The sequence below is a fragment of the Citrus sinensis genome, chromosome 4 (assembly GCF_022201045.2).
Source record: "Citrus sinensis cultivar Valencia sweet orange chromosome 4, DVS_A1.0, whole genome shotgun sequence".
Lineage (NCBI taxonomy): Eukaryota > Viridiplantae > Streptophyta > Magnoliopsida > Sapindales > Rutaceae > Citrus > Citrus sinensis.
In genome coordinates, this window is record NC_068559.1 from 4,020,159 (window position 1) to 4,044,649 (window position 24,491).

General features: G+C 35.4%; 4 protein-coding genes and 4 non-coding genes across 9 annotated transcripts; 1 reads left to right on the forward strand and 7 right to left on the reverse strand.

Annotated features, from left to right (window-relative positions):
• LOC102628758 (aminodeoxychorismate synthase, chloroplastic) lies at positions 1 to 7,566 on the forward strand. 2 transcript variants are annotated; one of them, XM_006485803.4, is made up of 15 exons: positions 40 to 210; positions 308 to 394; positions 473 to 643; positions 1,464 to 1,595; positions 1,972 to 2,039; positions 2,450 to 2,514; positions 2,701 to 2,767; positions 3,582 to 3,866; positions 3,966 to 4,092; positions 4,338 to 4,651; positions 4,799 to 4,878; positions 5,102 to 5,204; positions 5,346 to 5,428; positions 6,028 to 6,645; positions 6,879 to 7,566. In XM_006485803.4, exons 2-15 carry the CDS (start codon positions 331 to 333, stop codon positions 7,357 to 7,359), a joined length of 2,658 nt encoding a protein of 885 aa, XP_006485866.1. In that variant the 5' UTR covers positions 40 to 210; positions 308 to 330; the 3' UTR covers positions 7,360 to 7,566. The 2 variants fall into 2 exon arrangements, with proteins under 2 accessions (XP_006485865.1, XP_006485866.1); XM_006485802.4 differs by having other exon boundaries at positions 1 to 210; positions 308 to 643.
• A 287-nt stretch (positions 7,567 to 7,853) lies between these two features.
• On the reverse strand, positions 7,854 to 8,288 carry LOC127901765 (pentatricopeptide repeat-containing protein DWY1, chloroplastic-like). Its single transcript, XM_052439352.1, has one exon. The coding sequence runs from the start codon at positions 8,286 to 8,288 to the stop codon at positions 7,854 to 7,856; it is 435 nt and encodes a 144-aa protein (XP_052295312.1).
• Positions 8,289 to 8,305: 17 nt separating this feature from the next.
• LOC102628458 (pentatricopeptide repeat-containing protein At2g20540-like) lies at positions 8,306 to 9,575 on the reverse strand. Its single transcript, XM_052439353.1, has 2 exons — positions 8,426 to 9,575; positions 8,306 to 8,319 (listed from the first exon to the last, which is right to left on the reverse strand). The coding sequence occupies exons 1-2, from the start codon at positions 9,573 to 9,575 to the stop codon at positions 8,306 to 8,308; spliced, it is 1,164 nt and encodes a 387-aa protein (XP_052295313.1).
• A 159-nt stretch (positions 9,576 to 9,734) lies between these two features.
• Positions 9,735 to 9,853, reverse strand: LOC112499059 (U5 spliceosomal RNA). Its single transcript, XR_003066586.1, has one exon. It is a non-coding gene; the product is annotated as a U5 spliceosomal RNA (small nuclear RNA).
• A 1,073-nt stretch (positions 9,854 to 10,926) lies between these two features.
• LOC112499070 (U5 spliceosomal RNA) lies at positions 10,927 to 11,043 on the reverse strand. The gene has a single exon (XR_003066597.1). It is a non-coding gene; the product is annotated as a U5 spliceosomal RNA (small nuclear RNA).
• Positions 11,044 to 11,577: 534 nt separating this feature from the next.
• LOC102628165 (uncharacterized) lies at positions 11,578 to 15,459 on the reverse strand. Its single transcript, XM_052439097.1, has 9 exons — positions 15,441 to 15,459; positions 15,157 to 15,351; positions 14,882 to 15,083; positions 14,414 to 14,804; positions 14,110 to 14,247; positions 13,845 to 14,004; positions 13,004 to 13,157; positions 12,783 to 12,923; positions 11,578 to 12,708 (listed from the first exon to the last, which is right to left on the reverse strand). The coding sequence occupies exons 2-9, from the start codon at positions 15,282 to 15,284 to the stop codon at positions 12,514 to 12,516; spliced, it is 1,509 nt and encodes a 502-aa protein (XP_052295057.1). The 5' UTR covers positions 15,285 to 15,351; positions 15,441 to 15,459; the 3' UTR covers positions 11,578 to 12,513.
• Positions 11,590 to 11,805, reverse strand: LOC112499106 (small nucleolar RNA U3). Its single transcript, XR_003066632.1, has one exon. It is a non-coding gene; the product is annotated as a small nucleolar RNA U3 (small nucleolar RNA).
• LOC112499105 (small nucleolar RNA U3) lies at positions 13,308 to 13,520 on the reverse strand. Its single transcript, XR_003066631.1, has one exon. It is a non-coding gene; the product is annotated as a small nucleolar RNA U3 (small nucleolar RNA).
• Positions 15,460 to 24,491: the final 9,032 nt, after the last annotated feature.

Below are 24,491 nucleotides of genomic sequence, written 5' to 3' on the forward strand. Positions count from 1 at the left end.
GTTGTAACCAAGTGTATTTATTCATCCATTCCTCCTCAACACATTCCGAGGCAAAGGCTCAAAGTGCGCGAGTCTCTTCTCTCCATTCCCTCCAAACACAACACGACCTCATCTTCTCTTTCATTTGCCAACCACCACCACCACCACCACCCGGAACGACGCTGCATAATCCAACCAACAAAACCGACCGAACCAGCCATCATTACAAAGGTTAGCTTCGTTTCTCAACTTTCCAACTTTATTATTATCTCTTGCTTCTCTTATAATATTATGTGAATTTTACAATTTAAATCTTTGCTTATTGCAGAAGCAAGAAGAAGCAAAGTGAATATGGCTTTGTGTTCATCATCAACCTCCCCTGAGCTTCAATGTTGTTGCTTTGACAATTTGAGAGGTAAAAATCTGAGCTTTAATGAGCCAAACCAATTTCTAAGGATTGGTGATTGCTATTCAAACAAGGGTCGTGTTCCAGTTCAAGCATCAAGCCAGCTAAGTGGGCACTTAGAAGGATCCTTTATGGGAAGGAAACGCCTCCAGGAACCACCTTCTCACAGGAAGCTTGAATTTGTGAGAACATTGTTGATTGATAACTACGACAGCTACACTTACAATATCTATCAGGAGCTCAGTACCATTAATGGCGGTAAGTTTCTTCTTCTTCTTTTTCTTCTTTTCAATTTTTTTCCCTTTGAAAACCCAGATGCAATTCTTTTTTCTTGAAATTTTCAAAAGAATTTTTGTGGACACAATATGCTGTCTTGTAAACGTGTATCGGGTTGTGTTTTCGCTTGATTTTTGAAGTTTTACAAATACTGCGGCTAAAGTGTTCGAAAAAAAAAACAAAAAAAAATCACTTTACTGTTGGCGGCTAACGTGCACCAACCACTCATTCACCTACCCATTTATATTTGGTATCCAAAACCTTCAAGGTGTTTGATATATTTCAAAATGTTCGTTAAATGTGGTAGGTCCTATGTCGTTGCCTCTCATATGTTGGTTACTAGCATAAATCAAGGCTCTGTTGCGTGTCATATTGGAAAATGTTTGAAGTACTAGAAGATAGATAACCGTGACTTATGTGTCTCCTTGTTTGTTTTAATGCTCTGTTGACTTATAACTGTTCAGGGAGTAATGAGTTTACTGTTTTCCTTCTTTTAGCATTATCTTGAAGTCAGATTAGTTTCCAAAAGCAATTCTGTTTGACCACCAGATTAGATTCTTGGCAGCTAACATCGTCATTATGGTCAAGTCAGTGAGATTATGTCTTTCCTGTTTTGTATCATTTTTTAAGCTGGGTTCTATTCAAAGAATCATTTTGTCGGGTCCGCTAGAAAAATGGTGACAACTCTCACAGGAAAGATGGTTGTTCATTGATTGATTTGTTCAATCTTTGTGATCATAAATGTTAATACAAGCCAAAATGATCATTGTTTTGACGCCTTTATGTTGGGTTATTGTTCCAGTGCCCCCTGTTGTGGTGCGCAATGATGAGTGGACATGGAGAGACATTTGTCGATACTTGTATGAAGAGAATGCATTTGACAATATTGTAATATCCCCTGGACCTGGTTCGCCCGCATGTCCAGAAGATATAGGTGAGAAAGCAATAATTGCTTGATATATATGTTGCTTTATTTTTTACTCTTTACAGCTGCTCCAGATATATAGTCTAGAAAGTACAGGCTGGATGTCTACAGGGCTTTTGCAATCTTGAGGGGTGGAATCTCCCATCATAAGTCACAACCAAAATGATTGCTATTGCGTCCACATATATCTAATTGCTGCCACATCCTGCATAGAGTGGTATACTACAATTTGATTGTTCATACAACAACTTGAATGTAATTGGGATAATCTTGCCAGATCAACAGAGAAGTTTTTATCTATTCAGACTTCTGCTTAATTTCTGTCTACATAAGTCTGCTTCTTATTTTTTAAATCTGAAAAAATCATGTTAAATTTTTTTTACAGGAATATGTCTTCGTGTGCTGCTTGAGTGCTGGGATGTGCCTATTTTGGGCGTTTGCTTGGGACACCAGGTATCTCATTTTTAATTTTTAATTTTTTCTTTCGTCGCTTTGGGTATGTGTGTGTTTATATTAATCTGATACCCTGTTATCACTATTTTAATTCATCAGTTGGTAAGCATGGGTTTGTATGTTCACATATTGATTTGTATTTTGTTTAATTGTTCTTTAGTGCTTTAACCTGGCTGTTGCCTCCTTTGAATCTATAATATGTTTGTTTACTTTTCCCGTTTAAGGTTTCATGTTATAATCTTGGTGGGAATTTTGTGTTCCCTTTGAGAGCTGAAGTGTAGAATTTGTCAAACATGGTGCTTTATGAATATTGAACAGCCTTTACCATTCTAATCAATTTCCTAAAATTTCCTAATCTCCATGGTTTTAATAAATTATAGATGATGATGTGAGTACTGACAATTTTGCAGGCTTTAGGCTTTGTGCATGGTGCTGACATTGTCCATGCACCTGAACCTGTTCACGGACGCTTGAGGTATGTTCAAAAAACATGTTCTATTAGTGATAACCGTGAATATATAGTTTTGGTTGGTACTGAATCTCATCTGTCTGACTTCAGTTAACATCAATAACAAATCTACATTTTTTTATTTCCTGATAAAGAATGCTTGCTGGTGTGTACTCCTATTTCCTTCATTAACTTATTTGTTGTCTTGGACAGCGAAATTGTGCATAATGGGGACAGACTGTTTCATGATATTCCTTCTGGCCAGAATTCAGGATTCAAGGTGAGTTTGTCATCTTGTCTTTTGAACAAGTTTGAATTACCTGTTGTCTCTTTGTATGCTATAACAACTACTATTTGGTTAGTCATTTGGTTATTGGCGAAGTATTAGCATGAGAAAGTGGTGCTTTCATTCATGGACTCTCAGATAAATACTTCTAGCATTATTCTCCTATATCACATGCAGACATTCTGAAAATATTGCAAGATTTCAAATTTCTTCATGTTCATGATTCTACTCTTCAATCTTATTACATTGCAGAACAAGTTGCAATTTGCAACTTTTGAAGCACGCTGAAGCCAAAGTTTTACGTATTAGAAATGTTTTCTGATCATACAGAATTGTGTGAATACTCTGCATATATGGCAACTTTGATTTGAAAATCCAGTGAACCAGAGTTAAAATTATTAAAGGCCTTCTCGTATGTGATTTATCTTTCTATGCAATTGAAGTATCATCTTAGCTTCACTATGGGTGTCAGTCACTAAGGATTCCAGGACACTTCGTTTTTCTTCATACATCTTAACTGGAGGGGAGTTTTAGAATATATTCTGCTAATTTCTGTATAGGGTTAGGTAGTCTCTTTTGGGTTAAGTCACACTTTTGGGGATTGATACAGTTCTGTATAGCTTTGATTGATTTTGCGTGGATAACTGGTCCAGTACTAAAGTGCTTTTGTCCATTATTTAGTGATCCAAATACTCATAATTTCTTATTTAAAAAAAAAAAAGTATCATCTTAGAAGAGTAAGCCACTGTTGATCCAAAGGGTGTATGGGCATTGCTTTTGAGCTCATTTTATTTATTATTTAATGCAGGTAGTTCGATACCATTCCCTTATAATAGATGCAGATTCCCTGCCCAAGGAACTCATACCTATAGCTTGGTCCAATTCCGCAGACGGGTTTTCTTATCTTGGGACCCTGCAGTCTGGTGAAATCCCAGATGCTTATCAAAGTCAGAGTAGGCAAAAAATCCTTCTCAGTGATATTTCAACCCAGATAAAAAATGGAAGTTATCGGCATTCAATCTACTCTAATAGAATGCGCAGAGAAGTTCTCATGGGTATCATGCATTCTACCAGGCCTCACTACGGTGTGCAGGTGCAAGTGTATTTGTATTACCTCATATCTGATTTTTGATTTTTTGACTTTTACTCTTTTATTTATGTTCCACTTTCTTGACTTTCTTCCACGATTCAGTTTCATCCAGAGAGCATTGCCACCTGTTATGGGAGCAAGATATTAAGAAATTTCAGAGAGATAACAGAAGATTATTGGAAGAGATTGAGATCACCATTTGTTAAGGAGAGAAATGTTCATTATACTGGTAAACAGGAGCTCTTTAAAATTATGAATGAACTGCTGTTCTTGTTTGCTAAACCTGAGTTTTATTTACTCCACTCTCCCTTTTCTTTTTATACATACATAAACATGCATTTCCATGCATGTATTTAAGGAATCTACTTCTTGTTGGCTACTTCATATGCTGAGTAGATGCCTATGTTAATTCACTTTTTACGAGGAATACCTGTGATTTTCTCTGGGCAGTGAACCGTTTATAGATGTATGCAGGTGCTGAAAGCCTACTTCTCAGAGAAATTACTAGAACTAGCCGATCAGTGAATAACTCTGATGAACTTGGTAGAGAAGCTCTTAGACCTAGGCAATTATTTTGTGATTTGGGTGATAGAAGGTTCAGAATTCAACATTCAAGAAGGTTTGAAATTCAACCTTCAAGCATTGGAGTAAAGTGTTTAAAGTTGACATGGAGGAAATTTGATCACTTGGCAAGTACAGTTGGAGGGGCAAGAAATATTTTCTGTGAACTATTTGGGAATAACAAGGCTGAAAACACATTTTGGTTGGACAGTTCCTCGACAGAGAAGGTTGGTTTTCTGCATAATGACTTCTGTTACTGATGATGTATTAACATATAAAATATCTTTTATTTTGTTGGAGGTACTGTAACTTATGTTGAATCAACTTCAGTTGATTGGAATTTTATATTTCTTAGTTTTCTCTTCTATGATCAGGGAAGAGCGCGTTTTTCTTTCATGGGGGGTAAAGGCGGATCTCTTTGGAAGCAAGTGACATTTAGATTGTCTGATCAAAGGTTTGAATAAGCACTAGCCTTGTAAATTAGTGCTGAAATTTTAAAATTTCTTTTGTTGATTGTGTTTAGAATGTAATATCTGTGTTTTTTTAGGTTTTCATTGTTAACCATGTACCTGGTTATCCATTGAACGTTAAGTTGAACAACTAATTGCAAAGTTTCCATAGATTAAGATTATCATATACAATTTGCAGAAATGATATATGAGACATAATTGTTTCAGTGATGTGAAATTTACCTCTGGAGGACATTTATTGATTGAAGATGCTGAAGGCTCTATTGAAAGAGCATATCTGGAAGAAGGATTTTTTGATTTTTTGGATAAGGTATTCAATGTATATTACTATATTCTATCCATAAGAATTCTTTCTCCTATATACATACAATAATTTAATAATGTTTATACCAAAATTAAGTCTGTTACTTAATTCATTGATATGTCTCTCATTATTTGATCTCTGTAACAGGAGCTTCTTTCATTCCATCATGAGAAAAAAGATTATGAAGGATTGCCATTTGACTTTTACGGTGGATATATTGGTTATATAGGGTATGTGGTAAATTTTATTCAACAAGACATCCATCAATCCTTTTTTTTTTTTTTAATCTCTTACAGTTCTTCACTAAACTAATATGATTCAGGGCATATTTTTCATATTGTTTTTATATTATGTGGAATAATTATCCAATTGTTGATGATGTTTAATTAAAGCACCATGTTAGAAGTGTTTTCAAGTTTTGTGCGTGTCATTAAATTTCTCTTCTTTAATGTCTTTACAACTGTGTAGCCTGCCTGATTAGCACCATAATCATCCTCTTCAGTACGTGAAATTCTGACTTCAGTGTTCTTAATCCACCCGGATGTAAATATAAATACATTTATATTTTTCATAAGATTGTAACTTTGAGGTCGTAAACTGTGCTCATGAATCTCTTTTCATTTCTTGATTTGAAGTGGGGAAACCCAAGTTCAAGATATTGGCTATCATCAAACAAACAGATTACCGGAGGCAGTATTTTTGCTAAAATTTAATCTTTATGTTTTGACGGATCTTAGTATCACTTATCTTACTCCAAATAAGAGGTTAAACTCCATAATGTTCTACTTTCTTTCTGATAGGATCTGATATTGACTTTCTTGTAATGCAGATATAACCTTAAAGTTGAATGTGGTGCGTCATCTAACCATCACAAATCCAGGACTCCTGATGCTTGCTTCTTCTTTGCCGATAATGTTGTAGTTATAGATCATCTTTATGATGATGTTTATATATTGTCGCTAAATGAAGAAAACACACCAATGTCCACATGGTTGGATGATACAGAACAGAAGCTTATTGGCTTAAGAGCTTCTTCAACAAGGCAGTTGGAGGAGCAGAATTTACATGCTCCAACAGTTTCTCGAAATAAATCAGCCTTTATTTCTGAGGTATCAAGAGGGGACTATGTAAACAATGTTGAGAACTGTCTGAAATACATAAAAGATGGAGAAAGCTATGAGTTATGTCTTACAACCCAGCTACGAAAAAGAATCGGGGAAATAGATTCTTTGGGGCTTTACCTTCACCTTAGAGAAAAAAATCCAGCACCATATGCTGCCTGGCTTAGTTTTTCTAAGGAGGATTTATGCATTTGTTGTTCTTCTCCTGAGAGGTTTCTACGATTGGATAAGAATGACTTATTAGAAGCAAAACCCATCAAGGGTACCATAGCTCGAGGATCCACACCAGAAGAAGATGAACAGCTCAAATTGCAACTGCAGTATAGGTAATAACAATTTGCTATTCGAGTAGTCTCGAAAAATACCACTGCACTTTGTTTCCCTTTGGCTTATAATTGCATTTTCTTGATTAGCTAGGGTAGTGTCTCGTTGAGTAAAGCATCTCTCCTCTAGGCATCAATCCTGCGCAGCTTGCAGAAAAATTTAGATTTTTCATCTCTCATCTTGATTCTGTGAACTAACACGTCCTCTTTTTCTCGTCCCTTCTTTCTGTTGACAGTGAAAAGGATCAGGCTGAAAATCTGATGATAGTGGATCTTCTAAGGAATGACCTTGGTCGTGTCTGTGAGCCAGGATCTGTACATGTCCCAAATCTCATGGATGTGGAATCATATGCAACAGTTCACACCATGGTGAGTACAATCTGTGGGAAAAAGCATTCAAATGTTAGTGCAGTTAATTGTGTCAGAGCAGCATTCCCAGGTGGTTCAATGACCGGTGCACCAAAGTTGAGGTCGATGGAAATTCTTGAGTCTATTGAGAGTTGTTCTCGGGGTATCTACTCTGGCTCAATTGGGTATTTCTCATATAATCGAACATTTGATCTAAACATAGTCATAAGAACAGTCGTCATACACGAGGGTGAAGCTTCCATAGGAGCAGGAGGAGCTATTGTTGCCTTATCAAATCCTGAAGATGAATATGAAGAAATGATTTTGAAATCAAGTGCTCCAGCAAAGGCTGTGATGTACTTTGATTAGCGATTATTCTGAATCCAGAGGATTGTTGCTTTCATTATTGTTCGTTTGGGGCTGCAGAGAACTGTAGCTGAAAATATAGTGTAGCTCAATTCATTATTGGTTTGGTGGTTTGTTTCTCCAAAACAATAAACATTGTTTTACAAGCAATGCAAAATGGTTCAATTCTTTACTTTCAATGGAATGGAAATGCTATACACAGTTGATTTCCTTGGGTGATCTCTACCTTGGTAACCTTAGAGCACATGATGGTTTTTTCTTCTTTCATTTCTCTCCTTTTAAAAAAAAAATCCAAAATACCATTTTCTTTATTTTAAACAACAAATTGCTATAGATCTACGGGAACGGGTAGAGACACCAATCTAGGAGAGTAATTTTAAAGGCCATTTAATTATTAAAAAAAAATTTCTTTGATGACCTGAGTGAAGTACAGAAACTGTCTGTCAGTACGAAGGCCTGTACGCTGTATCTGAAGTCATAAACTAAAACATGTAGAGTCACCAATAATCCCCACAAGAACAAACACCATCCTTAAAATGGTGAAACCGATGCATGTCCCTTACAACAATGAGCCGATTCTCAATCTTTGAAATCAACTTAATTGCATTGTGACAATCTCCACATATCCTGAGATTCTTGGTGATGCGAATGGTAGTACCTGGAGCAGTTTTGATGAGACCAAAAGCAATGGCCAGCCTCTCACTGTGGTAAGAAAGTGCTTCTTCTTTTGCCTCCTCTTCAATATCATGAAGCACAAAATCTGTCATAGGAATATAACCTAATTGTTTCATCGGAGCAGATAATTCTTGAAGTGCAGAATAAATCTTCTCAGATTCAGAATGAGACCTGTCTCCTACCCCAAACTTATAAACTACATTGTTAAACTCGATTAAACTAAAACCCTGCTCTTTAGTAGCTCCTCTTCTACCCATCATCAACCTCACCTTTTCTACTTCTTTCCATCTAGATTTAGCAGCATAGATATTTGATAGTAATACATGGTAGCCTGAATTAAAGGGGTCCAGCTGAAAAATACGATCAGCAATTTTCTCTGCCAAATCTAAATTACCATAAATTCTGCATGCACCAAGCAAAGATCCCCATAGACTTGCATCAGGTTCCATTGGCATATTCTCTATAAGTTTCTCTGCTTCAGAAACTTGTCCAGCGCGGCCAAGAAGATCTACCATACATGAGTAGTTGTTGAGTTTTGGTACAATTCCAAACCCCTTCATCGCTTCAAAATACCTCTTGCCCTCTTCCAATAACCCAGAGTGACTACAGGCTGATAGAATACAAGTAAATGTTATATCATTTGGCCCCACCCCAGCTTTTACCATGTTATCGAAGAGATCAATTGCCGTCCTTCCTTGTCCGTGAAATCCATAGCTAGCGATCATTGCACTCCAACAAACAACGTCTTTCCCTTCTGTTTGATCAAATAATTTATGCGCCAAATCCAAACTACCACACTTGGCATACATATCCATTACAGCAGTTGCAACCAGAACATCAGACTCAAAACCAGTGTGAATCACATAACTGTGAAACCACTCACCTTTCCTTGAAGCCCCAAGATTGCCACATGCCAAAAGTGCACTCAAGACGCTGACCCTATTTGGCTTTACTCCTAAATCACGCATCAAATAAAAAAAACTCAATGTTTCACTATTATATCCATTCTGGGCATACCCAGAAATCATCGAAGTCCACGAAACCAAGTCCCTCACAGACATTTTATCAAACACAACACGTGCATCCTCGACATTGCCACATTTTGCATACATATTTACTAAAGCAGCATTAACAAAAACATCGTAATCACAACCACAACACACCAAATGCTGGTGAACTAACTTGCCTATCTGCAAGTTAGCCAAGCCTGCGCATGATTTTAGCGCGAAAGGGAAGGCAAACTTGTCAGGCTTGAAACCATTTTGCATCATTTTGGCATACAGAGCCAAAGATTGCCTGAAGTTGCCTTGAGTGGCATATTCTCTAATCAAAATATTCCAAAGATAGCTGGATGGGTTTGATATATATTCAAAAACAAGCCTTGCAGTATCTAACTTCTTGAATTGAACATAAAAAATAGCTATTTGGTTTAGTATATTATTGTCATTTTGGAGTCCACAAACAAAAATTTTTGCATGGGACTTCTTTACAGTGTTTAAACTAGAGCATTTCTGCAAACAAGAGGTAAGGACTAATTTACTCATGTGTTTCGAATGCGAGCCACGGCAGCACATTGATGAGCTACAACAATGGTTAAGATCCTAACATGGATAGGCCAATTTGTGATGCTTCAAAAGACAGTCAAATGAGCCTGTAACCATCTCCTACAAAAATTAAAAAAGATTGCACAAAGATTTGATGGGGGCATTTCCAGAGAAACACCCCTCCAAAAATAGGCGTATGCCGCTTTAAAGCGGCGAGCACACGGTATTCTTTAGTAAAAGGCGAAAGAATAGTTCGCTCTGTGCTCACCGCACGGCTCCGTGAAGCAAGAAATAGAAGGAGCGTCTCATTTTGTGTGTGGGAGGTGATTACTGCTAGCTCACTCGCTTTCGATGTGGGATTCACCTTGCCTTTTTCCGGTCATTTTCTTTTCAAAATTTTTGTGCTCTTTCCAACTCTATACGTTAGACTTAATTAATATCATTGACACAGGGAGGATTTATTTACTTCTTTACTAGTGTAATTACAATAACTAGCTACCAAGAACTCCAAGTTCGATCGATCATTCATTGAAAATGCAGCATATAGCTAAAAATGGCTTTTAACAGTGTCAAAATGTTTCTAAAACACATTGCGAAGGCATTCATTTCCAAAGTTTTGGTGACAAAGACATTAGATATTGTTAACTCTGTTTTCCTCTATTCTACCTAAACAAATGCATCTAACTTTTGAAACTGCAGCATGTACTAAATAGGTTGCATCATAGTGAGAAGCAGGCAAAGAGTACAAACATGTAATACCCCACACCAACTTCGCAGCCACAGCAGAAACCGACAGCAGGAAAATTTTGGCAAAAACCTTACCTTTGAAGAGAACCAACAAAAAATTGAGATCACAAAGTTAAATTTAGAATTCGATAATGGCATAAACAAAATGACTTTACAGTTTGATATCGGAAAACATGCATTGAGCAATTCTTTAGTCCATTAATTATTATACTTAAGGAAAAAATTTCATCAAATTTCTGCCTCAACATAAATAAAATAAACAGTTCGAATTATTGGAAATTCTCATTCATATTCGCGACATATGTAAGTTCAGAATTTGAGAAGAAGAAAACTGAACCCGCCATTCAGCTCATCAATCCAACCCAACGACTCTACATTAGTGATTGATATATTTGCTTGAGTTCTTTTGCCAAAGCAATCATTGTTGGCCTTTCTTCCATTGTTCCAGAGGTAACAAAAAAAGTTAGATCTGTAAAAGTCTTGGAGTCAAACTGTAGTTACTAAACTGTGCCATAATTTTTTTCTTTAAAAAAATCTTTCTTTTAAACTTGAAACTTAGCAAACCATCCCAGCATCCCAAATGTTTTCAGTTAGTTTTGATGGGGGCAATTCCGAAGAAACATCCCTCCAAAAATAGGCGTATGCCGCTCTCAGCGGCGAGCACACGGTATTCTTTAGTAAAAGGCGAAAGAATAGTTCGCTCTGTGCTCACCGCACGGCTCCGTGAGTTTAAACGGGGGAGAAGCATTTCATTTTGTAAGGGGGAGCTACTTACCGCCAGCTCTCTCGCTTTCGATGTGGGATCTGATACACCTCATTGCCATCCACTTTGTTTGAATTTTTGTGATTTTTCCAGTTTTATTCATTAGGTTTAATACCCTTGACAATTGACAACAGAAGGATCTGCACTTCGTACTTCTTTGTTAGAATAGAAACAATTGTTAGCAATACAACTCCAAGTTAGATAATTCGTTGATGAACTTAACTGAATTCACTGCTTTTCTCCTGAGAAAAATATTATCTGAAATCACTTCAGAGTTTAGACGGTGTCAAAATACTTACACATGTTATCATTTTCATTTTTCGAGTTTTGATTTCAAGATATTCTTTGTTAACGTTCTTTTTACATAACTTTGCTGCTCCAAATGCAGCATATTTAGTTGTATCTTTGTTAGAATTGCCACAGCATAGCAGCCACGGAAGAAAATCTAGGGCAGAAAAAAATGGAAAAAAAATTCATAATCAGAATCTGCTAAAAGAGATTAGAAGTCTGTCAGACAACCGTGTGACCACCCCAGCCAGAGGAGCCCAGCCGAGAACGATCCTCTGCAGCCTCAGCAACCCAAGGGGTCACTGATAGCCGTTACTCACGCCCTGATCACACGGTCATGACTCATCCACCAGACTTGATATCCTGTCTCCTTAGAACTCAAGGACACAGAGGTACGAGCCTATAGAACAGATCCTGTTCAAGTAAGGTCGTGGCTGCTTGGCCGTGCATGCTTAATAAGTATCCTTCTTCCATTACTTAATTTTCCAATGTGGGATAAAGGAGCAAAAAGAAACATGCTTTTCTTGCTCAGAAATGTTGTCGTTTTCCCTTAATCCTCATACAAAACGTTTCTTTAACACTCACCACTATTAGTTGTTTTTTCTTCTTTCTGCAGCTAACTGGCTAAGTACTCTGCCATAACCTCACCCAAACAAACATATAACTGTCAGAGACTGCTTCCAACTCATTGAGTTCCCCCATTTTTCCAACTTCTAAGAAGCTTTTAAAAAATTCCAATGCAACAAAATGGCATTAATCTTTCAAAGTTTTAGGCACCTTAATCCAGATAATGTAAACTTCATTTTCAGGTCTGAAAGAAATTAAACACTTTCAACGTATTAGATTTCGTATTTATTTTTATGTTAAAAACATCAAAATTATTTTTCCCTAAAGAGCAATTCAACAAATTCATTGTAATTCGAGTTTGACCTACTTATCCAGCTCAATTCCTTGATGATGATTCTATCGGTCCATCCCAGATCGTAATGCTTCAGATTGGCATTTTTTTCCAGCTAAGTTCAAAGACGAGAGAAGTTTGAGCTTTGAAGATTATTATTGAACTCACAGAAAAACATAAATGAATTTACAATTTGATATCAGAAAACATGCAATGAGTAATAACACTTTGGTTAATTGTTTCTAAAGGTGAAATGCAGAAAAATCCAGCAAGACTTGCTCCACCACAATACCACAGGCAAATATTCCAACAGCGAAAACTACGGGTCTTGCTCTCGATAACTCATTTCTATCAGAATCTTTGGATTCTTGATTGTGCACTGCCCACGCCATAGCTGGCGGTAGAACTCCATATAGCATTGTCATACAGTAGCCCCCCTGCATTAATGTGTCAACAGGGTGACTTTGAAATATTGTTAAGTTTTCATTACCTGATGTATGCTTAAACTTACAGCAATATCTGTGGCAGCGGAGAATGCATCGGGTACTGTTGTCGAGATGAAGAGGGACGGGGTAACAACCATTGCCATTGCAGTGAAGCTGATCTTATTTCTTCCCCACCAGTTCCTCAGCCCGAAGAACTCTGTTGATTCCTTTTATGCAAAGGTATTAATGGTTTGGAACAAAATGTAAGAGGAACTGAAACTTAATTGGAAAATAGACTCAAACCTACCTTAGACGTTTTTGTAGGGGAAGAGTTCCATGACAAGCTTTTAAGCTGCTCCTTGAAGAATTCTGAGAAGCCCAAGAGAGTGCCTATTAGTGAAGTTCCTACCGCCATAAGCGAAAATGCCTCCACCATTACTGAAACACCGCTCCATCTCACCCTGAACGTAACTTTGATATCAAATTTAGCACAAAATATAAACCAGAAAAAGAATAGGCAAATGAGTACAAACAAGCATGAAATTCATTCTGACAGCAGTCTTGAGATCAAATTAAAAACTAAATTCAGAGCCGGCAAAATGGGATTTAGAAGTCTGTCAGACAACCGAGTGACCACCCCAGCCGGTAACCCAGCTGAGAACGATCCTCTACAGCCTCAACAACCCAAGGGTCGGTGACGGCCGTTACTCACGCTCTGATCACACGGTCATGATTCATCCACCAGACTTGATATCCTGTCTCCTTAGAACTCAAGGACACAGAGGTACGAGCCTATAGAACAGATCCTGTTCAAGTAAGGTCGTGCCTTTTTGGCAAGACACTGCTTAATAAGAAGGCTTCTTTCAGTGCTTAATTCTTCCATGTGGGTTTCGATATGAACATGGTGGCTTTTGCTAATCTATTTGCCTGTCTTGGGTTTAACATTTTCCATATATGAGAATATAATATTTAATATTTTACAAAAGATTGCAGCATGCAGTAACCCAGAATTGAAGGTCTAATATAAAAGTGTTCTTATCCACTGACCAGCTTGGGTTGTTTATTTTTGTTTTTGCAGCTCAGCTGGCTACTCATAAAAAACTAATGCATTTCACTAAGCGAATCTGTTAATGGTTATCAACTTATACCTCATCAGCAATTCAACAGGATCAATAACTTGGTCAGCCTGAGCTGAGAGGCCAAGTGAAATTGCATCCCAAACAAGCAATGACAGCAATGGAATAAGGCTACCGAGCAAAACTGACGCCCTTAAGCGTGGAAGGTCACCACCCAAGTAAGCACAAAGAACTGCCAAAAAGAATCAACTAAAAACATAAACCAGGGGACATCATTTGACTCAATTCCATTGCTCGAAACATGAAGTAGAGTTATTAAATGAACAGCCATCTTTACCTGGTGCTAGATCATGATATACCAGAGAGAAGATTATCACAGGAATTGTAGCTGGAACTTTTCCCCAATTCCCACTTCCATCTAATCCTGACCACCCTCCAACCACAACTGCTATCACCTCAATCGCTACCAACAAACCTATGCATAATGCATCAATTTCTTAGAATTAATATGTTGCCACTAAGAACATTATATAAGAATGGCCATTCTTTCATCAATCAGAAAATCTTTTAAGCACTTGGAAAGCTATGCAACCATTCATCACAGTACTACTTAGGCATCAAGATCTAGTACTATATGCTACCTATCATAGAAGCAGTGAGCCATTGGTTGAACTGATCAGTTGCTCGAGTCCCGCCAATTGAGATGAGCAAGGTGAAGACTGTAGTGAACAAGAATCCTGAAACCGATTCTGGGATATTGAGCAAATGGTAAAGGATCTCACCAGACTTGGAACAGTAGGCAATCATGGAAGTGTAACCCAAGAAAACATAAAAAACAGTGGCTAAAGTTCCACCCCAGTCCCCCAGTGTCTCTTGAGCCATAGTCCTTATAGAAATAACCTCGAATTCATTTTCTTCTTCTCCTTTCCTCTTCCCACGCCGCAAACTCACATTGATTTCAATGAGTATAAGTGCTTCAATTAGAAGAAAACCCCAGCATACTATCAATGATATTGAACTTGGAAAGATTCCCTGCAGCGTAAAACAGAATTAAGCACAACTAAGCATCAAGAGATGAGACAAACAGAGATGGTGGTAGAACGTTTTACAGCAGGAGAAGCTTTCTGTGGAAGAGCAGGAATCCCTGAACCAATACTAGTACCAATAATAAGAGCTACTGCACCAGCTATCGTGCCTTTTTCCTGATCATTCTTTATAGTCTCTTCTTCCATTTGTATAAGGCCTTTCTTTGCCTTGTTCAAGTAAGATGGTTTTCGAGTGATCGATAACTTCTGCTCTTGCCTCCATTGGCTGCAGGCACAAGGATAGAAACTGATAGTTACAACAATGAAATTCACAACAGAAGCAGAGAGTTAGATCATACAATCTTAATTTCAAGCAAATTATCAATCTCTTTTGATGACTTGTGTTGCATGATCGAGTGTTCTTTAATTGTCTGTGAGCTCTTGTATGCAAGGAGGAAGAAGGACTGCAGTGTAAGTGTAAATCCATGAGAGCAGGAGATATAGAAACGAATGGACTGTAAATGCAAGCTTCCCAAATATCTTGGAAATAGATTCTGGAAGAACATAATTGGTCAGTCTTATACTATAAAGATTCTACTATAAAGAAGAAGAAAAAAACTAAGGAAAAATTTGGACCACACACGATTTTTTCAGTAATCACTAGAAGCTAGCTAGTCTGGGTTAAATTGAATTAATTTGTCACCATTTTTAACCAAGTTGAATTTGCTCCACATTAATCTTGCAGGTCCATCTGATTGTGATATAACTTGGGAAGTGTTCAACGTTTACAAAATGATGATTTAAAAAAAAAAATGGTTACTGTTTGGGGAATTAAATAGGGTAATCACGATCTCCTCCAAGTAAAAATGAGAAATAGTTTCGCAGACCACCTCAACCATATACTAATTTTGATGGCCTCAAGCATAACACCTCCACCAGGTGGTAATTTTGAAACCACCTTAAGTAGTCCACCAGGTGGTAATTTTGAGACCACCTTGAGCAGACCACCTCGACCATGAGGTAATTCTGGTGACCTTGAGCAAGCCTTCTTCACCAGGAGGTAATTCTTATAATCTCAAGCAGATGGGTTTGAGGAGACCATAATCTGTCCAAAGACCCCAATTAAATTCAACTGACGAGTTCCTTCCAAAAAGTCTGGCATAACGTCCACGCACACCCAGTTGCTATAATTGCAGCTCAATAATAACAGGCGCACTAACACATTATTCAAGCGATGCATTCAACCCAGTAACGCCAACGCATTGAAGATGGTGTGATAATTCTGGATGCTTATAAAAATCCTGAAAAAACCAAAGCAATGGGGGGGGGGGGGTATTCTTAGATTATCAACTGGCGATCACAAGGCATTCTTGATGATTAGCAAGCCGTTTCACCACCAAATAAATTTAATATTGATGCAGGGATCTAGGATTAGGGATGGCAATTGCGCCCGCAAACCCGCCCGTCAAAACTCGCCTGTTGCTGATAATTTTGCAGGTTGCGGGCGAGTTTGGTATTACAAATTGAAACCCGCACTTGGATGTGGGTGGGTTTAGTATTAACCCAATATCCGATGGATACTCGCATGGATATCCACTAGACCCGCAATTTTTTTTAATATTTGTAATTTAATTTAAATTAAAATATATATAAAGAAAATAATGCAATTGTGTAAAGTGCCAAATGTTTTTGTATGATCTATTTTTCTTTAATTTAATGCATGAATTATTTCATTATTATATTTTTTTTCTTCGAATTAATATTTGAAAAGTATTATTCTTTGGAGAATATTAATGTTAATAATTATTGTAGGCATCATGTTGGATGGGTACTACTGATGGTGAATGAAATGAATATCTTCTCTTGGAGCTTGTGTTGAATGATAATATGAAATATAATTGTTATTTTTAGATACTAGTTTGTAGTTTTTTTTAATTGTTATTTTTAGATATTAGTTTGTGGGTTTTTTAAAAGGATTTGTGTATTATAATTCAATTTGAGAATTTTTGTTGGATTGATGTTGAAATTTTAATTTTTCATTTACATTGGTTAAATTTAAATTTGAGTATATTATGTGGAATTTGAGGTTATTATTGTAAATTTATATACTGATCATTTGTGATTTTAAATGTACAAACTTGCCAAAAAATCCGTTGGATACCATTTCAGATTTGGTAATCGTCAAAACCTATAGCGGGTGGGTTTTCTTAAAAAAATAAAAATCCGCTACGGGTGGATTTGATAATTTAAATTTTGTGGGGGTTTGGGTTTGGTAATAGCAAATAGGCGGTGCCCATTGTCATCCTTATCTAGGATCGAGTCACTAACCAACTCAACCAGATTTCGACATCAACAGTTGTAATCTATAAATATTACAATATGAGGTCTATTGACATTTAAATATATATCGAGAATAGTTCGAAAATCTGTTCTTACTAATTTTTTTGGGAAGATATCTACCCAACCTATATTTTTTAGAGGGGGAGATCTTTGGGTTCCCATGAAAACTCCGACTCGGGCTGTCAACAAACACGATGAAATTTGAACTAATTTGATTGTGGAAGACATTAAATTCTGATTCGAATCTGCTAGTACATGTTGTCCCATGCTGAAAATTATGTTGGGAACTTTGACTCGCAAATGAAAATTGGCCCAACAAGTAAACGGGCTTCAAGTAACATCAACATCCTTCAAGCCGAGAGTAGGCCCATATCCAGAGACTTTTCGAGCTCCATTTTGCCTTGTTCTGTTTCCTTCTGCTAACAAAGCTGATGAGTACCTTTCAGTTGATTGACGCACAAAATGTCGGATAGCACCAAAGGCAAAAACCATATGCCACCGAAACGGAAAAAAAAGGTGAAAGAAATTTTTTTTTAAAAAAAAACACAATGTAAGTGTGGTTTTCACAAGTCACTACTCGCTAGCGATGTAGCTGGGGGAGAGGGTGACATGAGGAGATAGAGATTAAATAAGGTTATGGGTTAACACTTTTAAGAGATAAATGCGACAATGACTTCTGAGTTATGGAGGGACATTGCGACAAACAACATCAGGCCATTTTCTTTTTTCTTTTTTTCATTTAAAAAAATATATAATTTTTTCTTTAAAAAAAAAAAAGAAAATGAAAATGAAAATAAAGCGGTAAGTAACAGCAAACAGCAAGCATCGAGCAGGGCTTTACTTTGGCTTAAAATGACATTGCTTTGGTGTCTGTCTGTCTTCTTCAACTTCAATGCTGTGTCTCTCACTCTTCACAGCCACAGACGGTTTCAACCCCATTCACTGACTCTGCCTTACAAAATGACAAAACATATCACAACTCTTCACACGTGCATTGCATACATAAATAACAAGGACATTGTAATTTTCATACCATGGTGCTCTAAAAGAAGACGTAGCATATTGCATTTACATATATAGCCTGACATTGGATTCCAAGATGGAATTTTTTGTGTCAAAAGGTTTAAGGAAAGAAAACTTGAAGCTAATTTCTCACTTTCACCCCTGAACAGATCTTTGCTTGCTTTGTGATTTGGCAAGGTATTATTTCTAATCATAAGGTTCGCTTCCCCCCCACAATTAGTGCTTTAAGCTTCACCCCCACAATTAGTGCATTAATTGATCATTCCAGATGAATCTTCCCCAATAACTGTGACCACCAAATAAATTGTGCATAAATTAAAGTATTTCTTTCAGAGTATTTTCCATAAAATTTTTAGTTGTGATTTAAGTAAAGGGCCTACTTTTGTTGCATCGGATGTTACTTGCAAGGCGACAAGCATTAGTTAACAACTACTTAAATTTTTTTAAAAAAAAAGAAAGAAAATTTGTAGACCGAGAACAAATTATTAAATTTGGAGAAATCAAGGGTAAATAGTAAACTTTCTCATCATTAGCATCATGCTTAAGAGCAGTAGAGCAAGTGGGGAGAAAATTACTTAATTTCACACCGTCCTTGTCATTTATTGACAAATTTCAATTTCCTCCTAAATTTATTGTAAGTCTTCATTGCACCACATTATTCGTTTCCATCGTTTGACTCCATGAAGGGGAAAATTATACTTTCAAATTGTTAACTTAAAAAATTAATTTTTTTAATTAATTACAATAAAAATTGTATATTAGCAAGTGATGTAAGACAATCCAAGTCATATATAAAAATACACCAGTTAGATTCTTAAGAATGACAGAAAATGTCAAAAAGTTTTCACCTAGAATCTAGGCTCCTTAGATAATGTATAGCTTTTGTAGCAGAACTTTTCTAAAGTACTTAAACTTACTTGTAAGTCACTTACACACTTGTTACAAGTATATAATAATAAAATTGAAATAGCATTAATACATTATAAATTACAGTAATATGTAATGATAAAATAAATAATTAAACCTAAGGCGTATAAAGTACAGTTTCCTTAAAAACAGATTCTCCACTATCTTAATGATGACTAGGTTATATCAATATATCTTAAGGTGCAACAAATTCGAATACCCTTCGTAGTACAACCTCACTATCCTAGTGAACTTTTATTAATGTTTTAACACTATCACACTGAAGTCTAAAGCTACAGAGAACTTGTTTGAGAGTGAAGAAAAAAATATCACCTAGATTTAGAGTGTTTTGTAAATGAAATTAGAACCCAATTTATAGAATTTGTGTAGGGCATTTTTTATATAGAAAAATTAAGCATTAACTATTGAATTGAATACTTGAAATAAAATCTGTAATAAATGCATTTATTTGTCTTCAATCACTTGTAATATTAAGTGGGAATTTTCCTTGAAAATCAACCAAATCCATCATTTAACAGCACTTTAATATCTTGTTGTTATGATCATATCAAATATTGATATTGCTATTGTCCTTTACAGACTTAATTCATATTCAATTCTAGCGCAATAAAAGAAAATAGTAAAATCACATTTAATCTTTTCATTTGGGGAAGTGGGGACTAATGGGTGCTTTTTGAGATTTAATTTTTCATTATTTTCAGCATCAATTTAAGTATTTTATGATTTCTTATGAATAGCTAATGGAGAAGATTCCTAATCATATACGCAATCATATTTTCTCGATATAAATCTAGCTCAAACTTGGCCTTAAAATAACTATTTTTATGTTATTTTCCTAACAATTTGTAATCCCTCTCTTTTATATGTGTGTGTGTAATTCTTACTTTATCAAAGTAAGGATATTATCAGTAAAGAATAATTATATATACTAATGCTGATCTCGTCCAGAATTTAAGACTTTATTTATTAAAGTCCAGGAAAACTATTAAATTGTTTGGTTTAATAGCTTTCTTAGACTTCAATAAATTCAATATATATATATATATATATATATATATAATTATTTTCTAGTGAGGACATCCTCATTTTATTAAAGTGAGGATACCAGTAAAAAAATAAAGAAACTTACGCATTTTTGTATTTTAGTGATATTCTTACTTTGCTAAAGTGAGGGGGGAGAGAGAGAGAGAGAGAGTCATTCTCTAGTGAGAATATCCTCATTTCAACAAAATTAAAATGCATTAACAAGAAAAAAAAAACACATTTCTAATGTATTGAAATCTTTTTTTTTTTTTGTATTTTAGTGTGCATTTCTACTTTAACAAAGAAAGATACTCACGCCGGAAAAGGACTAAATACATAATCATTCTCAAGTGCAAACACATTATTACTGTTAAACTACATGGCTTAACAATATGTCCACATAAAAAAAAAAAAGAGGGCCCCCGCACTTATAGATAAATGCATGTAGATTAGGCAACCATGCATGGCCACACGAGCTAGTCTAAGAGGCCTTGTGTGAACATGCTCAACAGATGCAAGGCCCCGCGTAGACAATTTAGGCAACCTGCATTATCTGCTTCGTTGATACTTGAATTATGGTAAGTTTGATTATTGTTATTTGCCTATCTAAATTGTGGTTTGTTTTCTTGTTGATAAATTATGGAAAAGTACTTGAGATTTTATTTATTGAATTATTTATTATTGGTTTCCTTTATTGAAGAACAAGATTTCTTTAGGGGAAAAGAGAGAGAGAGAGAGAGAGAGATTTCTTAACACTCTCCAAATTATTTTGTGTTAAATTCTTAAATATGTTTCCTTAGATTTCTTTCTTTATCCATCATTTTATTAGTTCTAGTCCAATTATTATACCTTTTAACTCTTTTTTAAGTTAGCACATTGGCTGATCTAGAAGTTAAGTTAGCATAGTGGTGGATCTAGAAAAATGATTTGTTAGAGGCTAAATTACATAACAAAAAGTTGTGTAAATTAAAATTTTATAATGAGTCTTTAAAGGTTATTTTAATAAATTTAATAGGGCTAAATTAAATAATAATAAAATCACCCATATTGATTATTGTGGGCTTATGATTTTTTAATTAAAGTGTGAACTTTTATATAATTCTTAAAATTAAAGTTTAAATTTTATGGGTTTACGGGTTTGTAAGTGCCAAAAAGATATAACCAGTTACACCTTGCACGTGTCTTGAAAATATAGTGAAAATAAATGATGAAATGTTTTTACATTACTTCGAGTCTACATTTAACAGAAGAAAACATGTGATAATATAAAAATCATATGACAACTTATATTAAGCCGTAAAACGATATGATTCCAATTAAGGACATTATTAGTAAGTGGTACATGATTACTAATAAAATCAAGTCGCAACAATTTAGACATAGACAAAAATAGTTAATAAATTCAATAGTGTAAAATGAAGTAAAAAGATTAACGACGAAGAATCTAAATCTCAAATTCATAAAACACTACAAAAATAAATATTGACAAAGCGTCGAAGTGCCTTACAAGTACGTGCTCAAGTCTAATATTTGAAGATTTTCAAGAACTAAGGAAGAAAAAGCTCAACTAGATAGAAGGAACATGTACATTTGATCTTTTTTATTTAAAGGAAAATTATCACACGTATACCTTAAATGGTCTTGTTATCAAACATATTACAATACTTTTTGTTTATATCATTCGTTTACCCAAAGTTGACAAAATATATTTATCATCCACTAAATCATTAGTTGTCATTTAGATGTTAACAAAATTGTAGCAAATTGATGATTTTGTTCTTGAAACTCAAATTCAGGTAAAAAAGACACAATTACACGACAACTACTGCCATTATAGCCACCCACCACGCCATTTAGCTAGTCAACACCACTATCAGACTCGTCATCCTCCACTGACCAAAGCATGTTAGCCTCTGTGTGAACTAGCCGCTCAGTTACTGCTAAAACAACCCAATCCTAGTAGCCACCACCCTAATATCTATCGTCTACAGCCCTCACCATCATCGATGGTCATTACTGTTACAATCCCTAAATGTTGTCCAACAAAACCCGGCCAACAACTATCCTTAACCACTGTCATAAGCTGCTGCACAAACAACCCTCAAAGCTGCTAACTTTAGTGGTCGGATCTGCCTTAACAAAACCCGACCAACAACTATCGTTTTATATTCTATGCTTGTACCTCATTCACATTTGATTTTAATATAGAACTGAATGATTGGATATTTGAATTGTGAGAGAATGAAGATTTAGAGGAGAAGGGCGCACGAATCAAAGAGCTAGTAATTTTAATGAAGGATTGAAATTTAATAATTAAAGATTTTTTTATATTAAAAGATCAGATTACTTCTCTAACATTATCACATTAGTCAACTAACAATTTAGTGCATGCCAGATACATTTTATTAATTTTGGATGGACAAATAATATAAATTGGAAGTGTTGTAATATGTTTAATAACGAGATAATTTAAGAATACGAGTGATAATTTTCCTTACTTACATATTTCTGGACCATTGAAAGTTTTTTAAACCTTCAGAGTTTATGGAATTATTTTTATGAGTTTAACGGGACTATTTGAATATATTTGACGAAAACTAACTAATAACTAAAGTAATTTTCTCTTTATTATTTCAAAATTATTTCCTCTAACCGGGACTTAAAGTCCCACTGATCATGAGATAGATCCGCCTCTGACTTCCTATGCACCCACCCTCAAAGTAAATATGTTCCCTTCAAATTAGACCATTGACCTCTACTTACATTACAAAGAAGACAAATCAACCGAGCTATCCTTTTTTTCAATTTCAACGTCCATATTTGCTTATGTATCATCAAGCAAAATTCAAGAGAAACAAAAACTGGTTCTTACGAATATTATGGATCTAGCTTGATATCTTTCTTATGTAATAACCATACTAGAACTTTTAAAACAGAAATATTACATATAATTTAAGGGCACTTTTCTTTTTCACACCGACATCACATTTTTTGCAAGGGACAAATATATACATTCATCGGTGACTAAGGGACAAATATATCCATTCATCATTGGTCAGTCAAATATTGTCAACTGTTCGAATAAATGGAAAAACTAACGGTGCAGGGACAAGATGTAGATTTATATATCTTTGGGGTAATTTTCAATAAATGATGGGGGTATGGTGAAATTTGTCCCACAAGTATTTTTGTAAATTCGGAAATGATGGAAATTTATCTTAGAGATAGGTTTAAGGACACAAATTTGATTACTTGTTGACATCGTGGAGCGGGCTTATCCCTTTATCAACGAGATGCCACCAAATGAATGGAGCTAAGATGATAAGTGCCGTTCTTCTAGGGCTCTTTCAATCAATTCAAGATCAATTTTTTCTCTTTGGATAATAAGCTAAGATTATATATATATGTGTGTGTGTGTGTTGTTTTATTTAAGGATTTTGGATTTTATTAAAATTTGAAAAAAATTATTAAATTATATGACTTAATAGTATAATAGCGAATTTTAACAAAAGTTAGGATTTTGGATTGGAACATATATCATATAAAACTATACATGTATTTTATGATAGAGTTATCCTGCCACCTTTCTCTTTCTATATATATATATTACTATTTTTTAAATTAAAATAAATGAAAACATAATTTGACCCATGAGATAACAAACAGTAGAATTGAAACTGAGATCTCGATGCAGCCAAACACCACATCTCAAACCACTAATCGAACTGCAAGACGCTTAAAGATTATATATGATATGTCATAATACACACACACACACACACACATACATACATATACATATAAATATAAAACGACGACAATATGGGCATCAACTCTGACGTTTATTGTTGGAACAAAACTTAGGCAGAAAATGGAAGAACAAATACAAGCTAAAACGTGTACTGTTGAGGAATATTTGACAATGTCAATAAAATTTTTCTTCATGAATCTAAGAAGATCCGGAATGGAAAGAAACAGATCATTGAAGAGGACCTGACGTCATGACTAGTCTTGCTCAAACCGAGAACAGAAATTTCAACAATGTTGTTGTTGTTGGAGACTTGGTTTTGTTTCTTACTGCTTCCTAAAAATTACAGGGACAACGGTCCATTTAGTTTTGAGCATTTGCTCTTACTCTGGGTGATTGTAGTCAAAGCTCCTCGATTTATGTGTCAACAACAATCTCTTTTATTCTCTTATCCATTTCGTTTACCCGTTTTCTGCCTTCATATTACCATTTCCAAATAAAATAAAGAAAAACCGGAAGCATATCTTTCGAGAATGGCTTGAGTAAGACCCTTTTTTAACTGCATAGTTCGGGAATATGTACGTACCTACTACCTAGAATAAGCTATAGTTCCTTGTCTGTGAAAATTTTATA

What these genes read in the sequence shown, in the direction of transcription:
- LOC127901765 (XM_052439352.1), bottom strand. Translation starts at nt 8,288, where the DNA reads ATGGGTAGAAGAGGAGCTACTAAAGAGCAGGGTTTTAGTTTAATCGAG.
- LOC102628758 (XM_006485802.4), top strand. Translation starts at nt 331, where the DNA reads ATGGCTTTGTGTTCATCATCAACCTCCCCTGAGCTTCAATGTTGTTGC. An exon ending in GGCCTCACTACGGTGTGCAG is followed by an intron (nt 3,867 to 3,965) that starts GTGCAAGTGTAT and finishes TCCACGATTCAG; the next exon opens with TTTCATCCAGAGAGCATTGC. An exon ending in TTTAGATTGTCTGATCAAAG is followed by an intron (nt 4,879 to 5,101) that starts GTTTGAATAAGC and finishes TAATTGTTTCAG; the next exon opens with TGATGTGAAATTTACCTCTG.
- LOC102628458 (XM_052439353.1), bottom strand. Translation starts at nt 9,575, where the DNA reads ATGAGTAAATTAGTCCTTACCTCTTGTTTGCAGAAATGCTCTAGTTTA.
- LOC102628165 (XM_052439097.1), bottom strand. Translation starts at nt 15,284, where the DNA reads ATGGATTTACACTTACACTGCAGTCCTTCTTCCTCCTTGCATACAAGA. An exon ending in GCTCACTGCTTCTATGATAG is followed by an intron (nt 14,248 to 14,413) that starts GTAGCATATAGT and finishes CATTATGCATAG; the next exon opens with GTTTGTTGGTAGCGATTGAG. An exon ending in CCGCTGCCACAGATATTGCT is followed by an intron (nt 12,709 to 12,782) that starts GTAAGTTTAAGC and finishes ACATTAATGCAG; the next exon opens with GGGGGCTACTGTATGACAAT.